The 16,271-nt window shown below is 53.8% G+C and overlaps 1 protein-coding gene across 1 annotated transcript; it reads left to right on the forward strand.

The window, feature by feature from the left end:
* The first annotated feature begins 4,316 nt into the window (after positions 1-4,316).
* Positions 4,317-15,711, forward strand: KLHL21 (kelch like family member 21). The gene is made up of 4 exons (XM_010993246.3): positions 4,317-5,419; positions 7,591-7,996; positions 11,134-11,206; positions 12,512-15,711. The coding sequence occupies exons 1-4, from the start codon at positions 4,399-4,401 to the stop codon at positions 12,803-12,805; spliced, it is 1,794 nt and encodes a 597-aa protein (XP_010991548.2). The 5' UTR covers positions 4,317-4,398; the 3' UTR covers positions 12,806-15,711.
* The last annotated feature ends 560 nt before the right edge of the window (positions 15,712-16,271 follow it).

Here is a 16,271-nt window from a genome sequence, read left to right on the forward strand (position 1 = left end):
TCCAATATTATTTCTCGAATAAATTCTTAGTAAACAGTAGTTCTTAGCACACAGAGGTGATCAGTACTACCTGGTGTACTGAGCTCATCTCCCTGCCTGCCTCTCCAGTGAAATAGAAAGCTTCATGGAGAAAGACTGTTGTCTCTCCTTCCTTTGATTTCCCTTAGAAATTTAGCCCTTTGGAGGAGGTTTAGATGTTAGTATCTACCATCCCTTCCCAGGACTCAAAAAGGAGTATAACACCAATAAGTGATCCAAATTCAGTAGCATAATATGTAGCTGTGAGAATAATAAAAGCTAGTTTTCTATGTGACAGGCTTAGGTTTCTTCAATATATCCAGTTTATTTCTCACGTGTACTGTACTATACTCCTAGGCTCTGGGGGCAAATCTAGAATTCCATGATTAATGCAAGAGCATTAGCCACAGTAGCCAGATCCTTGGAGAGTCCTTGTTTCCTCCTTTAAAAAAAAAAAAAAAAAAAAATCTGCTGGTGAATGCTAAGTCTCAGATGATTATAGTTACTCAGGAAAGAGGAAGAAAAAAGCCAACATTAGCACAGGTTGTGACAAGTTTTAACATACTAAGAATACCATGGTTTCTCAGTAAGTAACTTGAGAATGTAGTTATTTTAATTTGGTTACCAAACATAGCTTCACCTTCCTAAATCTCACTAGCTACACTCCATTCACTTGGGGAAAATTCAGGAAAGACTTCTGCCTCCCATTTCGGCTCTGCACTTGAGTGTGGGTATGAACATAATCAAATGTTTATTTTTCCTGGAATTATTTTTTGGCATTTCAGCTTTCTGTTCAGCCTAATAGGATATTCTTAGAAATTCTTATATAGATTTTTCCTACCCTCAGTTTTCTGCGTTTCTTACTTCCGTTTGCAAGAGAGGAAAATAAGTGAAAATTCCTCAAAACTATTGTTTTCACCTTTTAGGGGGACAGGGCCCTTGTTACTGTTTTCAACGTTTTATTTTGCCTGCTGTATGAATATATGTGTGAAAATTTTAAATCATTAATAAATAATGTACAAACTATGTATTGTCACCTTTTCAAATAGTGAGGAAAATTACCTATGCATAAAAGAATCAAATGAATCTCTTGTGTTACAGTTTTCACAGGGAAATTATAAAGGTTAATAGCTAGCACTATGTGCCAAACTATTTGTTTTTACTTGCAGTGTGTCATTTACATATAATAATGCACTTAATAAACAGAGACTACTGGAACAGCCCTTAAAGGAAAAAGTATATGTGCAGTGAGTGCATTACAAACCACACCTCAGGCGGCCCAGAATTAGAGAAAATCAGAACGTGTAATAGGAAAAAAGGTGTAATCTTTTTTTGACCCTATAAATGCTATGCTATGTGTCCCTATATGTTCTCAAAGAAAAGAAAAAATAAAGGTAAAAGCAGCTTTTAAAATTATCTCAGTCACCTCTGGTCCTGTCCACCTAAAATGCAAATTCAAATAACAAAATTAAGGAGTTTTCATGTTTTTTAATGAAATAGTACCATTATTTGTCAAATCACATTAAATCCATTATCATAAAGTTACTTAGACAAAGACCATTTTCATGATTTTAGAAGGGGTACACTTCATGTCTGAAGTTTAATCTTTTTTTTTTCATTGAGTTATAGTTTACAATGTGTCAATTTCTGGTGTACAGCACAATTTTTCAGTCATACATGAATTTACATATATTTGTTTTCATATTCTTCTTCACCATGAGCTACTACAAGATCTTGAATATATTTCCATGTGCTATACAGTATAAACTTGCTTATTGAAGTTTAATCTTTAAATACATTTTCCCTGCACGCTTGCTTCTTAGCTAGAGTTAACACCTTCCTCACCAAACAGTGCTGCCTCTACCATGCCAGGATGTTGGACGATATTTAAGAAGTTTAAATCCCCTAATTTTAATACAGTTCGCTGACTGTATCCATCACATTGTTGTAATGCAGTGAATGAATTTTTCACATTCCCATTTTGAACTCATGAGATTAATGAGCAAAAAAAAGGAACTAAATAGCATGCTTAGGTTAGCAGGTTATTCAAAATTCCAAGCACAGCTGGTGAGTCTAAATCTGTTCTTTTCCCTTCTGACCACGTTCCTTTATTGACTTAGATATCTATGCAGCTTCAAATGTGCGCCTGTTAGGTCTTAGGTAATATACTGTTTTTTCCTCAAGAACTGAATCTTTAATTTTATTTTGAACTTGTAATATTTCTTTAATACACAGGTTATGTATATTTAAGAAAGACAGAAAGAAAATGTGGACAAGCAAAACCAAAACAGATGAACTACCTAGAGAAAATATTACCCTCACAATTTAGGGTAGGCATATGAACGCACTTAACAAATTGGGTTATACTATGGGTAATCAGATTTTTTTTGCTTGCCATTATAGCATGAACATCTTTCCATTTCAATAAACATCCACATCATCATTCTTCACAGTAAAGCTGAAACATGAGTTAAATAAACCCCTGTTGTTAGGAGTACACAAAACTGGACTCAGTTCTTCTCTGTAGAAACATTACTGATTTCAAGATGTGATCCATACCAGGTGGATGAGTTCTGACCCAGAGAGACAGTAGTGTTTTTCCTCATGAACACCCCACTTCCTGGCTACTCAGACTTTCTTGTCACAAAGCTTGAGCAAGTAAGCTTATTGGCTGGGCTCCTGGGCCCAGGAATGCTGCTGCTGCCGTTAATAGCTGTGTGAACAGTCCATCTATGGGCAACAGGCAGCCGCCTGGGTACCTGAATGTTTTCTGACTTAGGCCTGTCCTTCCCATGCTGAAATTTAGACCAGACACCTTCTCACAGCCAGATGATTAGAGATTCAGGAGTAGAAGAGAAACCCTACAAGACAGTTCTCACTTCAGGGATGGAATAAAAACAAGATGTCTTCTCCAAAGGCTGTGCCGGCTGAGGTGGAACCTAGAAATGACAGCCACTCCCGGTGTGCCTGGCCTGCCCTGGGACACGTGGGCGGAGTGAGGCCTCCATCAGGAATGTCTTTGCCAAGCCCACAGGGCACTGGGTGGGGGCTAGCAAATCACAGAAACTCAGGTTTCATCTGCAAAACAAGAGGCTGAATAAGGGTCTTTTCTAAAACTGATCAAAGCATATATTAAACTAACAAAAAAAATGGCTTCCGAGTAGGGACTTTTTTCATATGGTTTCATTGAAAGTGCAGTCCTGGTACTGTATCTATTGGAACCAAGATAAGGAAGATTTCTTTCTTTGCCAGCACCCCACAAGTGACCGTGACAAATCCGAATGGTCACATCCCCTGGTTTTTAAGGTAGTCCCCTATCTGACCTTGAGCTGAGGGCCCTGTCCTCAGGGTCCCTAATGCCCCTCTCATGGAATAGAAAAAACTGCTATTTTTTTTCTCTGAAATTATTTTCTGGTTCTTCAGTTTTTTGTTCAGCTTAATAATATATTAGGAATTCCCATGGATTTTTCCTTCCCTGCCTTTCCCACTTCCATTTCCAGGAGAGGAGGCGAGACCAGGGTAAGGGAAGGCAGTCAGGGCAGACCTGCCCCCTTCAGAGGGTAGCTCCGGAGCCTGAAAGAATCTCTCTGAATCGGAAACTAAAACTGCGCCTTGTGTGCTGACGAAAGTTAACCACCGAGTTAGTCAAGTCTGAAACTCCTGCAGGGACACAGTGCAGCAGATTCCTGCCATCTGACTCGCGTCCCTTACGGATGGGCCAAGAAAAAAATGTCACCTAAAAACCTTGTATTTGTTCATGCTTTGGTCCTGAATTGTAAAAATAATCCTGTCGTCGGAAATCTGTCCCGGGATAGGGTTAACAGCAACCCTTGGAACTAATGGAATTCAAAAAAAAAAAGGCCATTGTACCGAGCCGCCCTGGAGCAGTTGGGAAGTCTGGCGCGAAAGGGGTGGCTTCGCTCGCCCCTACCGGGCTTTGTACAGCAGCCGGGCCCAAGAGAGGGGTGGGCAGGCGCTGGAGGTCCCAGATCCCAGCCGCCCCTAGGAGAGGACACTTGTCACCTAGTGTCCTCACTCGGGCGTCGGCGGGAGGCCGCAGGAAGCCTCGGAAGGGCGGAGAGAGAGAGCGAGCGCGGGCGGCGGTGACTCAGCCTGGAGCGCGGGGGCGGGAGAGCGCGAGGCGAGGCGAGTCAGCGCGCCGGGCTGGGCGGCGGGGGGTGGCGGTGCCGGGCCCGGAGGGGTTAAGTGGGCGGTTCCCTCGGCGCCCCGCCCCCTCCCGACCCTACCCTACAGAGGCGGGCTGCGCCCCGCCGTATTTATAGCGGCGGCGTCCAGCTCGCAGCGTCTTTCCCGCAGGCCCCGGCGGCGGCGTACCCGAGCGACGCGCATAGCGGCCCCGCGCCCCGCGGCGAAGGCGTCATGGAGCGGCCGGCGCCCCTGGCGGTGCTGCCCTTCTCGGACCCCGCGCACGCGCTGAGCTTGCTGCGCGGCCTGAGCCAGCTCCGCGCCGAGCGCAAGTTCTTGGATGTGACCCTGGAGGCGGCGGGCGGGCGCGACTTTCCGGCGCACCGCGCCGTGCTGGCGGCCGCCAGCCCCTACTTCCGCGCCATGTTCGCCGGGCAGCTGCGCGAGAGCCGCGCCGAGCGGGTACGCCTGCACGGCGTGCCTCCCGACATGCTGCAGCTGCTCCTCGACTTCAGCTATACCGGCCGCGTGGCGGTGAGCGGCGACAACGCCGAGCCGCTGCTGCGCGCAGCCGACCTGCTGCAGTTCCCGGCCGTGAAGGAGGCGTGCGGCGCCTTCCTGCAGCAGCAGCTCGACCTGACCAACTGCCTGGACATGCAGGACTTTGCCGAGGCCTTCAGCTGCGCGGGGCTGGCGAGCGCCGCTCAGCGCTTCATCTTGCGCCACGTGGGCGAGCTGGGCGCGGAGCAGCTGGAGCGGCTGCCGCTGGCGAGGCTGCTGCGCTACCTGCGCGACGACGGGCTGTGCGTGCCCAAGGAGGAGGCCGCCTACCAGCTAGCGCTGCGCTGGGTGCGCGCCGACCCGCCGCGCCGCGCCGCGCACTGGCCGCAGCTGCTGGAGGCGGTGCGCCTGCCCTTCGTGCGTCGCTTCTACCTGCTAGCGCACGTCGAGGCCGAGCCGCTGGTGGCGCGCTGCCCGCCCTGCCTGCGCCTGGTGCGCGAGGCGCGCGACTTCCAGGCGGCGCGCTACGACCGTCACGATCGCGGGCCCTGCCCCCGGATGCGCCCGCGCCCCTCCACTGGCCTCGCCGAGATCCTCGTTCTAGTGGGCGGCTGTGACCAGGACTGTGACGAGTTGGTCACCGTCGACTGCTACAACCCGCAGACGGGCCAGTGGCGCTACCTGGCCGAGTTCCCCAACCACCTGGGCGGGGGCTACAGCATCGTGGCGCTGGGCAACGACATCTACGTGACAGGTGAGTGGGCTGGGGGCTGGCCAGGAGGACCCTGGGCCGGCGAGCCCTCCGCGCCCCTGGGTGAGCACACCCACCTGCAGGAGAATCTGGAATCCCGGGACCGCATCTGGGTGCCAACGGCCACTGCCCTTACCCCTCCCCAGATTGGCAGACACAGACACGTTTCTAGGATTGATACTTAAGACTTAGAAGAAGAGTCCTCTGTGTGAGTGGGAACAAGTAGCTGTTTGTGGGTCTCTTCCCTGTGCAGCAGGGCCTGCCTGGGTAGCCCCCTCTTTGCCCGGGAGGTGCCCCCATTTGGCTGGAAGATACTGGGACAGTTACTCTGAACAATGAGTGCTTTCTTTTCTCCCTAAGGGATCCGAGGACAGGCCAGGAACCGAAGCCCTGTGGTACATCCATTCTCCCCCACCCCGGGGAGTTCACAGCTCATCAGCACGAGTCTCCTGACTCACTCATTTTGTCCCCAGTGACGAGGTTCCCTTGGGCTTTACACCTAGGCCGTGCGTGTGCTGTGGGTCACATGGTGTTTAGGCTGCTCCCAGCCCAGCGACTGTAAACATAGTCACATGCTAAGAGGTTTTCTCCCAGTTACTTGGCCCAACCCCAAAACACTGCTGAGTCATGCTGGGCGGGTCCCAGCCAGCCCCAATCCTGGGCATCTCCCACATTTTTTATTCAATTTAAACCCCGGTTTAAGCATGAGGCTGCCTCCTTGCGTGGGGTGAGGAAGGGCGGTCTGTGTGACGGCTATATAAGGAAAGAACCCGGCAGAGTGTTCACTCAGCCTACAGAGGGCTGGACCGGTCAGGGAGGCTCGGGCTGGGCTGGGCCATCAGTCTTGCGTCCAGCCTGGTACGTTCAGGAGAAAGGCAGCTCCAAGATACTCTCCAAGTGTTCTGTGGGGTGCTTCCCAGCCTGAGGACACACTTGGCCCTGTGACCACAGCTTCCTTGGCCTGCAGCTCCAGTTCTAGCCTCTGCAAGAATATGCCAGAACCAGTGCCTTTCCAATCTGAGGTTGGCCCCGTGTTGTTTGGAAACCGTCCCGTTCCCTGCCCCCCCCCCCCCGAAGTCTGGCCAGTGAACTCCCAGGACTGGTCAGACTCGCCCCAACTTTGCACGCCCTTCCATAAATGTCTCAGCTGAGCAGCTAATCCTTTGGGTTTAGGCGGGTGCCTGGGCCATTCCCTGCAGCTGCCTGTAGGGAATTTCATGGGGGCAAGCAAGTGGCTTCAGTTGCCTTTGACACAGTTCTCCTTTAGAAGGAAGAAGGCACCAGAGAGGACTTTACCAGGACTGTCTTTTCCCTCGAAAAGCTCAGGGCTGTGAGCCAGATAGCCTGCTGTGCCCTGTCTTGGGGCCAAAGGGAAACGCAGTCCCCTGGGTTCTTGGGGTCCTTTCACACTGGGAATTCTAATGTCCTTTGTAGACCTGGCTTAATTCATGGTTACAGCTAGCACCACTGGGGTGTTTTGTTTTAAGCCCTTTTTTAAAAAAAGTTTTTTTAATTTTTCAAAAGCCATCAAGCCCTTTTTCCAAACAAAACATATGTGCAGCAACCTGCACCTGAATCAGGAAATAGAGCCCCAGGGGTCCACCCTAGCATTACTCTCTGTGCTAGAATTTTTTTCTTTTATTGAAACACAGTTGATTGTGCGTTAGATTTCTTGCTTGCAACGTGACAGGTTTCTTCTTCTCAACTCATCTGGCACAGCCTTGGTTAGGGGATGCCCAAGAAGCCTAGAATTTGGTGAACGAGTCCCCTCTGCCCCACCCACATGCTTTGTGGCTCCCCAGGATAATGGTCTCTGAAGATCCAAGGTCCTGGTCCAGTTGAAGTGTTTGACCGAGTCGGGGCTGGGGAGGTCCTGACTAAGGTTGCTGTTTACTGAGAATTGCAGCCCCCAGGCCTTGGCGTGGCCTGCAGAGATTTGGTGGCATTTTGATGGAGCTCGGCCATCCTCCCGGGCAGGGGTCAGCATGTGCGTGGCCTTGGCTGCAGCATGGAGCCTTTGGCCTGGGCTTTGCCGAGAGAGGATATGTGTTTATGTGGAGCCAGCTGAGGGTCACTCCCCCCTTCCCCTGGAGGCTCCCTCAGACGTTCAGGGAGTCACAGGCCGTGACTCACCCTGAGCGGCCAGGGCTGACTGCCCACTCTGCGCCCGGCAGGCGGGTCCGACGGCTCCCGGCTCTACGACTGCGTGTGGAGGTACAACTCGAGCGTGAACGAGTGGACGGAGGTGGCACCCATGCTGAAGGCCCGGGAGTACCACAGCTCATCCGTGCTGGACGGGCTGCTATATGTGGTGGCCGCTGACAGCACAGAGCGCTACGACCACACCACCGACTCCTGGGAGGCCCTGCAGCCCATGACCTACCCCATGGACAACTGCTCCACCACCGCCTGCCGCGGCCGGCTCTATGCCATTGGCTCCCTGGCCGGCAAGGAGACCATGGTGATGCAGTGTTACCACCCGGACACGGACCTCTGGTCGCTGGTGGACTGCGGGCAGCTCCCAACCTGGTCCTTTGCCCCCAAGACAGTAACTCTGAACGGACTCATGTACTTCATCAGGTGAGTCCCCTGGGCCAAGGCCACCTGTGTGATCTTTTTGTTTTTAACCCTGTGCTAAGTACATGATCTCTGTTCTCCCCATTTCACAGATGAGGAAACTGGGGTCCCGCTGGGATGTGAGGCTGGGTCTTTTCTGACCTGAATCCTTGTTCTATCCCCATTTCTTAGAGCTGTTTCTGTGGGCTTCTAGGGACCCCAGGTGTGAGGGAGCTGGGTCCTCTCAGAGACCTTTTTGAGATTCACAGAAGCTAAATCAATTGTATGTCTTTGGCTGGACTGCACCCAAGGGGTCCCACTAAAAAGCGCTGCTTGGTCTCATGTGGCATTCACAAAAACCAGAGAAAAGAGCAGAGGAGAGCTTTCTGGACACTTGAGTCTTTGCAGGAGGTGTGGCCTTGACAGAGGGACCCTTTGTGGGCTAGCTCGGTGTCGGTGTCCGGTGGTGCCAGGTGGAGGGCCGGCCCCGCCCCCTCTGCAGAAAGAGCAGCACTTGCGTGCTCAGTGTTCCCCGGGCTCTGTCTGTTCCCTTCCCACCTGGCCTGGCGCAGGGAGGGCCCGTGAGTCTTGTTGGAAGAACACTTGTCCAGGGATGCCACAGCCCCTCTGGACCAGGGAGGGGCCTGACGTTGAACAAACCTGGAGCTGCCTGTGGAGACAACGACAGTACTTAGTGAGTGTTGAGGCCTCGGATGTGCCAAGCTCTGGGCTGCCTGCCTCAGGCATTTTCACAGTTGATCCCCATGATTGTCTAATGAGATGGGCACCACTGTCCCCATTTCACAGAGGGAAGAACCGACGCTTGGAGGGGTCAGGGACTTGCTCACAGCCAGAGGCTCTAAGTGGTAGCACAGGGTTTGAATTGAGGACACCCATCCCAGGTCCCAGGTGTGGTCACCATGCGTCCGTGGGCCTTGATGACTTGTCACAGCCAAGTGCCCCCTCCTGATGGGCCAGTGGGCATCGAAGGAACTGGGTGCTCCCTGCCTGCCACGCACAGCTGCTATGCACGCGTACACGTGTGCACGTACACAGGTGGTTGTGTATACCTGCTGCTCCCCTCCCTGGCCTAGAGCCTGCCTGAAGCTGCAGGACCAGGAGGGAAGGGCAGGGTGTGAATGGCCATCCCCTTTCTGTCTGGGGCTTTGAATTGAGAACCTCAGAGGACGAGGATACTGCTTCTCAGCTTCACGGTGTAACTTGTGCAAGTGGCCAGGGGGCCAGGCCTCACCGTGTCCCAGAAAGCTATGGTCTGCTCAGGTCTGCTCTGAGAAAGCCCCAGAATTCCAACCAGCTCCTGGTCCTGTTATAAAACCTCATCTGACCCTTTGCCCAGCTCTCCCTCCCCCAAGTTGTGGTAATGCCTTCAAAGAGGGGGTGGAGACCTCTTTGCTATAAATACAACATATCAGAGTGCAGGACCTTGGCTTCACCTCCTCATGGTAGTTCCAGGCTGAGCGCCTTTGAGAATGTCCTTCCCCACCAGGGTCTTACAGCAGGACTTGCCCAAGGACTGGTCTGCGGACAGAAGGCCCCGATGCCTTCCTCCTCCTGGTCTTAGTCACTGGTCTGTTGCTAAAACGCCCCACGTGCAAACATTAGGGTGCCCCCCAGGCCCACTGTTAGCTTTCATACAGGTTCTCCTGAGCCATGAGGGGTCAGGGAAGGCAGGCTCGACTCTGTTCACTCCCTCCACCACCACCACCGCCACCGCCACCACCACCAAACCTGGCCGAGAGTGAGCATCGGTAAAGGCAACCCATTTGTCCTCCAAGTGAGGAGCGAGGGCCCAGGTCTCATGCACTTGAGCGTGTGTGTCCCAGAGCCACCCTGTTCTCGCACTTTGGCGCCTCGCACACAAAACCCACGCTCAGAACGCCCCCTGCCGTGGTAGCTCCTGTCCAGAAGGTGCCATAGTAACAGGGAGGCATCCCACGCTGCGTGGAGGCCTCAGCCCGCTGACTGCTGGCTATCCTAGGCCGTGAGCAGTTACCAGCTCTTCCTCCTCACCCAACAGTGCTCTGCCTTGGTCTCCGTTTAACCCGGCTTCTGGGCTTTGGTGTCTCGGGCCCTGCAGAGGCAGGAGCTGAGAGCACTGTCCAGCCCAGCCACTTCTGGCACCGTCTATGTCTCTGCAGTGGGGAGGGGGCAGCGGTGGGTGGGGGGACAGCCCAGTGGGTTTCCACGGTAATTATCATCGTCATATGGGCCACGAACTAAGAATGGTCTTTACGTTCTGAAATGATTGGAGGAAAAAAATTAGAGTGAGAGTGGTATTTGGTAACATGTGAGAAGTTATGTGAAATTCAAATTTGTGTCTCTGAACAAGGTTTTATTGGAATACAACCAGCTACTTTGTTGATATGTCTGTGGCTGCTTTTGGTCTCAGCGGCAGTGTAGGGAACCTAAACTATTTAGTCTCTGGTTCTGACCTGTGAGCATCCTGACTGTTACTGCTACCACTCTTTTGGGGGTAGTGTCTTTGTTTTGCAAAGCCGTGCCTTTGAACCTTTTATTGCAGGGATCAGGAGCGTGTCAAACAAGATTGAAGGGTCCAGACTCCAAGGGGAAGGGTGGTGGTGGCGTCCTCAGCCCTGTCATTGTGGTCTTGCTGTGGGACACAGAGGATGCAGCAGTGAACAGGATGGGATTGGGCGGCTGACAGTGGTGGGGAGGGCAGTGGCTGAGGAGGCATGGTCCAGGGCACGCTGGGGTGTGCAGTGGGGCGGGAGGCCTGGCCTCAGCTGGTCAGCCGGGGAAGGCTGTCCTGAAGAGGTGGCACAAGTCCACACTGGAGGGGTGAGTAGGAGACTGGTAAGGAAGGGCCTTGATAATTTCAAGATCGCAAGCAAGCTTGGGGAGGGGCAGCAGCAGCGTCGATGCTGGGCTGTGGAAGCCAAGGGCATGACCTTTGGATGTGCAGAGCAAGGCTGGGCCCTGGCCTCAGCGCTGAGGCCAGGAGGTGTGGGAGCCTGAAATCAGCCCCCATGAACCAGGGATCGGGTCCCCCTGGCCAGTGGCTGCCAGATAGCATCCCAGAAGTCCCTAAAGGACGTGGGCCTGGAGGAACCTTCTCTAGCCCTTCACACTCCTGGTGCTTCTACTCCCTCTGACCCCTTTCCACCCCTTCCCCTTCACAGGGACGACTCCGCTGAGGTGGACGTGTATAACCCCACCAAGAACGAATGGGATAAGATCCCATCCATGAATCAGGTAAATCCACAGACATCTCAGCCTTGGGAGCACAGGCTGGTCCTGGGTTCCAACCAGAGTGTCAGCATAAGAGCTTCAGAGACAGTCCTGGTGAGCAGGGCTTGTGTTGGGCCCTTTCCCGGTATTGTCTCACTGATCAAACTGAGACCTTAAATAAGATGCCAGGGTCACATGGCTTAGTGAGTTCATCCATTCAGACCGGTGTTCATTGAGTACCTGTTATGAGCCCGAGAGCTTGCTGAGGAAGAGTAATCCACAGAGGGACAGCAAGTCCAAAGGCCCTGGGCAGGGTGGGCCTGGTGTGTCCATGGAGTAAGCCCTCTGCATAGTGTGGCTGGAGCAGAGTGAACAAGGGGGACAATAAAGGGGACGCGGTCTTTGGGCACTGACTTTGGGAATGCATTTATTGAACAAATGCTGCGTGCTCTGAACAGGACCCCCACACTGCTGCTGCCTAACAGGGTTTCTCCTCTTCTCTGCCTGTTTGAGAAGAGGATACTGAGCTTGACAGTGTGATGGGGCCAGGAAGGTCAGTGGCCTTTGTTCATATGGCCAATCTCCTTGGTCCCAGATACACATCTACACCTGCCTGTTTCTTTTTCTGTCTTCCTTAAAAATTACCAAACCTTGGGGGAGGGTGTAGCTCAAGTGGTAGAGCACGTGCTTGGCATGCACGAGGTCCTGGGTTCAATTCCCAGTACTTCCTCTAAAAATAAACAAATCAATCTAATTACCCCCCTAAAAATACAAAAACAAGCAAACAAAAATTAAAATTTCCAAACCTGCTCTTACGATACCTCTGTGTGACAAAGGTCGAAATTTATAATATTACGGTTTACTTAACATCTTTACATTTAGGAAATGTATCTTCATGTTTTTCCCCATAATGAGCTACACGTACTCATTATAGCAATTTTGGGAAAGATGGACTAGTCCAGCCTTGTGGTTCAGAGCCCAGACTTTGGATCGAGTCTCAGCTCTGCCACTGTTGGCTATACAAGGCTCAGTTTTCCCATCTGTAAGATGGGAGAGCAGTCATGCTGGCCTTACCGGGCTGATGCTGCTCGTGGGACACCTCTGCCTCGGCAGCCCGTGACCCTGGGCGTGGATCCCTGTCTTAGCTGGGGTGTGGGAAGGGCACCGGCCTGTCCTGGGACGTGTGCAGAGGACAGCTCCCAGCATCGCTCTGGGAAGCGCCAAGGCCGCCCCCCAAGGGCCCCCGGCACCTCCCCCACGGAGAGGGATGTGAGGGCTCTCTCCTGCCCTGGCTGCCAGCCTCCACTCACCGTCCCCCTTGGCCCACAGATGCATGTAGGGGGCAGCCTGGCTGTCCTCGGAGGGAAGCTCTACGTCTCTGGGGGGTACGACAATACGTTTGAACTCTCCGACATGGTGGAGGCCTACGACCCAGAGACGCGGGCGTGGAGCGTGGTGGGACGGCTCCCAGAGCCCACCTTCTGGCACGGCAGCGTCAGCATCTTCCGCCAGTTCATGCCCCAGACGCCCTCGGGTGGGCGCGGCTTTGAGCTGGACAGTGGCGGCGGCGACGTGGATGTGGGCCGGCCCCGGCCACCACAGAACCCCATCGAGCTGCACTAGCCCCGGCCTGGCCCCGGGAGGGCCTCGGTGCAGGTAACCCGGCACCTCTTGGGGGCAGCACCCCCTTCCTTCGTGCACAAAGACAGGTTGGGCTCACCAGATGGAGCATGGGCGCTCGGGCCGCTGAGCTGAGCCAACCTCAGGATCTGACACCTGGAGAGTTTCTGTGAGCTTAGAGCCCGAGTCACAGCTACTGGGGCCAAGGCTGGTGGTGGATGCCCCTCCCTTGGTCCAGGAAGAGCTGCCTCCCTGCTGACACATCTCACCGACGCAGCGCACACCCCTCCTGCAGCCACCACCTGTGCCTGTTAGCTCCCGCCTCCAGAGACGAGGGCCACTTCTGGGGTACGAGTGGAGGGGGAGGGGTCCTTCCAGAAGAGTGAGGATGGCCTCGGCCTGCCTTCCTGCAGGCCTTGCTGTCCGGAGCATCAAGAATTAGGCAGACGATGACTGCGGTGGGGTCCCGAGCTCCTCAGCCGGTGCTGAACACCCAGCAGGCCAGCTTCCCAGATGGAGAGAGAGGCTCTACCTGCCTAGCTCCTCCCCCATGCTGGGGTCTCACACCAAAACACCCCTCGTGGGTGGACCTCTGGAGGTGAGCTCAGACCTGGGTGCACAGGGCAGTGGGACAGGACAGGAGTGTGGCCCTGGAGGAGGCCTACAGGGACTGCTGACTGTTCTATCCCCAGTGGACCTGGGCTGAGGCAGATGCTGGGTGTCCCTGTCTACACACCAACCAGCTGACGTGTCCCCAGCTGGCTGGGAGTCTCCTGGACCTTCCTCCCTGGCCAGCGCAGGAGAAGAAGCTTGCAATGCAAGGTCACAGGTCAGTGGGAGGCCCTGGGACTTTGTTGCTGAAGCCCAGCCAGGCAGACAGCTGCAGACACCCTTGCCCTCACTGGCCTGCAAGTGGAGAGTCCTGTTGCTTCTCAAGGAAGCCCAGGGCAGGGGGGCCTCAGTAGTTGGTTGCAAGTTTTCGAAAGTAGTTTGGCCTTTCCTTAAAAGGAGACACCTCGAAACGGTCTGGTTTGTTTAATTTTTAATCTGTCACAGTCCTGTCACTGAAGCGTTCTGCGGGGTGGAGGTGCCTGGCTTCTCCAGGAGGGTGGTGGCAGGAGCTCCTGGGAAACCCTGTAGCTCAGGTGTCCCTGGTTTTCTCTGAGGAGTGAGCGTTTCAGGGGATTGGTGGGCTCATCCCCTCAAGGTTCCCAAGGTAGCCTTTGCTTGAATTTGTCTTTCCCTTCCAGAGGGGAGGGCGGTGACGTTTCCCTCGTTAGATCAGTGTTCATCCACATGCTCTCACCAGGAGAGAGTTTTCTCACTACTTCACAAATGGCACTTAAAGCCCTTTCATTGGCCAGAAGCCTCCTGGCCTTTGGGGCTGTTGGACGGGGCCCTGCCTTCCCTCCTGTGTGCCCACTGTGAGCCCTGGTGCGGTGTTGTGGCTGTCAAGTCTGCCGTCTGGCCCTGCAACCCCTCCGGGAGCAGCCACGGCTCACAGCTGGCCCTTCAGTCTTAGGTCGTGCCTCAGCTGGCCACTCGCAAGCCCCCATGTGGTAGGCACAGTGGGAGGGCGGGGTATGAGCCCCAGTACTTCCTGCCTCAGGCCTTGGCCAGCGTGGGTGCTCAGCCCTCTGTTCCCTTGGGGGACCCCTCCCCCAGTCTTTGCCTTCACCCCTCTTGGTCTGGTGTTCTCCCGCAGTGAGTTGGGGCTTCCCTGTCCCCTCCCCCCAGGATAGTCGCAGCCCTCACTTCCCTTCCCAGTGGTTACTGGGGCCTTTTTCTGGTGCAGGTGCCTGCCCGGCAAGGCAGGGCTGCATGAGACTCATGGAGCCCTGGTTTTATATATATATATATATATATATATATATATATATATATCACCAAGCCAGTGCCAGACTGCCCTGCCAGGTGGGTGTGACATGCCACACAGGGAGATGTTGGATAGCGGCTGGGACACTTGTCTGGGGGACCTCCCTGGGGAGCATGTAGACCTCGATCTCCTGGGAAAGACTCTAGGTTCCTTCCCTTGGGCTGTCTCTGTGGAGGGCCTGGCAGGACGGGGAGAGGAGTGGACTTAGACATGTGCGGCAGTCACTGGAGCACCCACTCCCTCCAGGCGGGTGTGGCTATGCCTCTGGCAAGGGCAGTGACTCATGAGGGGAGCTTTTTTGCTAGGACAGGGGAGCTGCAAACATATTTTTCTTATTTATAAGCCTTTATAACCCCCTGCATTGGTTATGGTCAGCACTGAGGGCTGGAGCCTGGGCCCGGGCCTTTGTCTGGTCTTCCCTGGATTTTTGGTACTTTACTGTGGAAATGACCATCCCAATCTGGTGACTGTTCAGGTGATGGTTGGTTTAGTGGGGCCGGTGATGTTCACTCTCTAGAACTGCCCGGGTCCCCACCACCGTCTTTGGTTTAAAAGACCAAAGATGGGAAGGGGAGGCAGCAGGCACCACCTGGGGGTCCAGGATCAGGGATGACCCTTGAGAAACGTCTACTCCCTGCCCTGCCCTCCCCGCTCCTTGTGGGCCCCGGTTCCAGGCTGTGGAGTTCCCATCACTTACAGATGTCTGCACTGACAGGCCGGGCCAGCTGGGGTGAGACTGTCTACATGTTGGGTGTACACAACTTTTTCAGTCTATAGGACAAATTAAGTTATGAAAACTCAGTGACTAGTATTTAATGCTGATCTACTATGAAGTGTGCTGTATATGACCCCAGAGACTTCCGTACTGGAGGACCCCCCCGCCCCCAGTGTCCAGCATCCAGTTCCAGCCCCAGGCGGTGGGGCAGATTTGCATATTTATTTGTCTGTTCTGTAAGCTTACGTGTCTAGAATCCCATTTAAGGTTTTAGGATGCCTTCAATATGTATTTTTTGAAATAAAAATATTTCCTATACACTTGGTGTCGTCTCTATCCTGCTTTGGCCGTGTCTTGGGTCCTCTAGGCTGAGGCCACGTGCATGGGGCAGGGAGAGCAAAGTGGTAGCCTGCTCCAGAGCCAGCTGCAGCCTCCCGGCCCCACCTCTGGGTGCTCTGCCCCTTGCCTCACTCCCTGCTCCTCCTGAAGGTGGGGTCCCAAATGGTGATGAGATCCCTGTCTGCAGTGGGTGAACCTTGGACCTGGCAGGGCCGGGGGTGGGTGGGTGGTAGAACCCATAAAACAGAGGAGCCCAGAAGAGGCCGTGAAGCTCAGAAACATTCCTCACACCTGCAGAGCCCACCTGAACCCAAGGAAGAGGCCACTGCCAGGCTGAAAAGAGCTTCGTGAGGCCACAGTCTGTCCTAGTCCCCTTGCCAGATCAGGAGCATGTGACCTGGCTGGCAGTTACTGCACTTGAATCCTGTCTTTACCACTGAGCTCCCTAGTGGTCAAGGAATAAAAGAAAAGATGGTTAGACGGGTTCTTGGTCCTCAAACGCTGGAGGGACTTAGCCTAGCATGGGGCTGGTGCTTTGG

This window comes from Camelus dromedarius, chromosome 14, assembly GCF_036321535.1.
Source record: "Camelus dromedarius isolate mCamDro1 chromosome 14, mCamDro1.pat, whole genome shotgun sequence".
Taxonomy (NCBI): domain Eukaryota; kingdom Metazoa; phylum Chordata; class Mammalia; order Artiodactyla; family Camelidae; genus Camelus; species Camelus dromedarius.

Coding starts and splice junctions, on each gene's coding strand:
- KLHL21 (XM_010993246.3), top strand. CDS start 4,399: ATGGAGCGGCCGGCGCCCCTGGCGGTGCTGCCCTTCTCGGACCCCGCG. Junction 7,997..11,133: donor GGACTCATGTACTTCATCAG/GTGAGTCCCCTG, acceptor TCCCCTTCACAG/GGACGACTCCGCTGAGGTGG. Junction 11,207..12,511: donor AGATCCCATCCATGAATCAG/GTAAATCCACAG, acceptor CTTGGCCCACAG/ATGCATGTAGGGGGCAGCCT.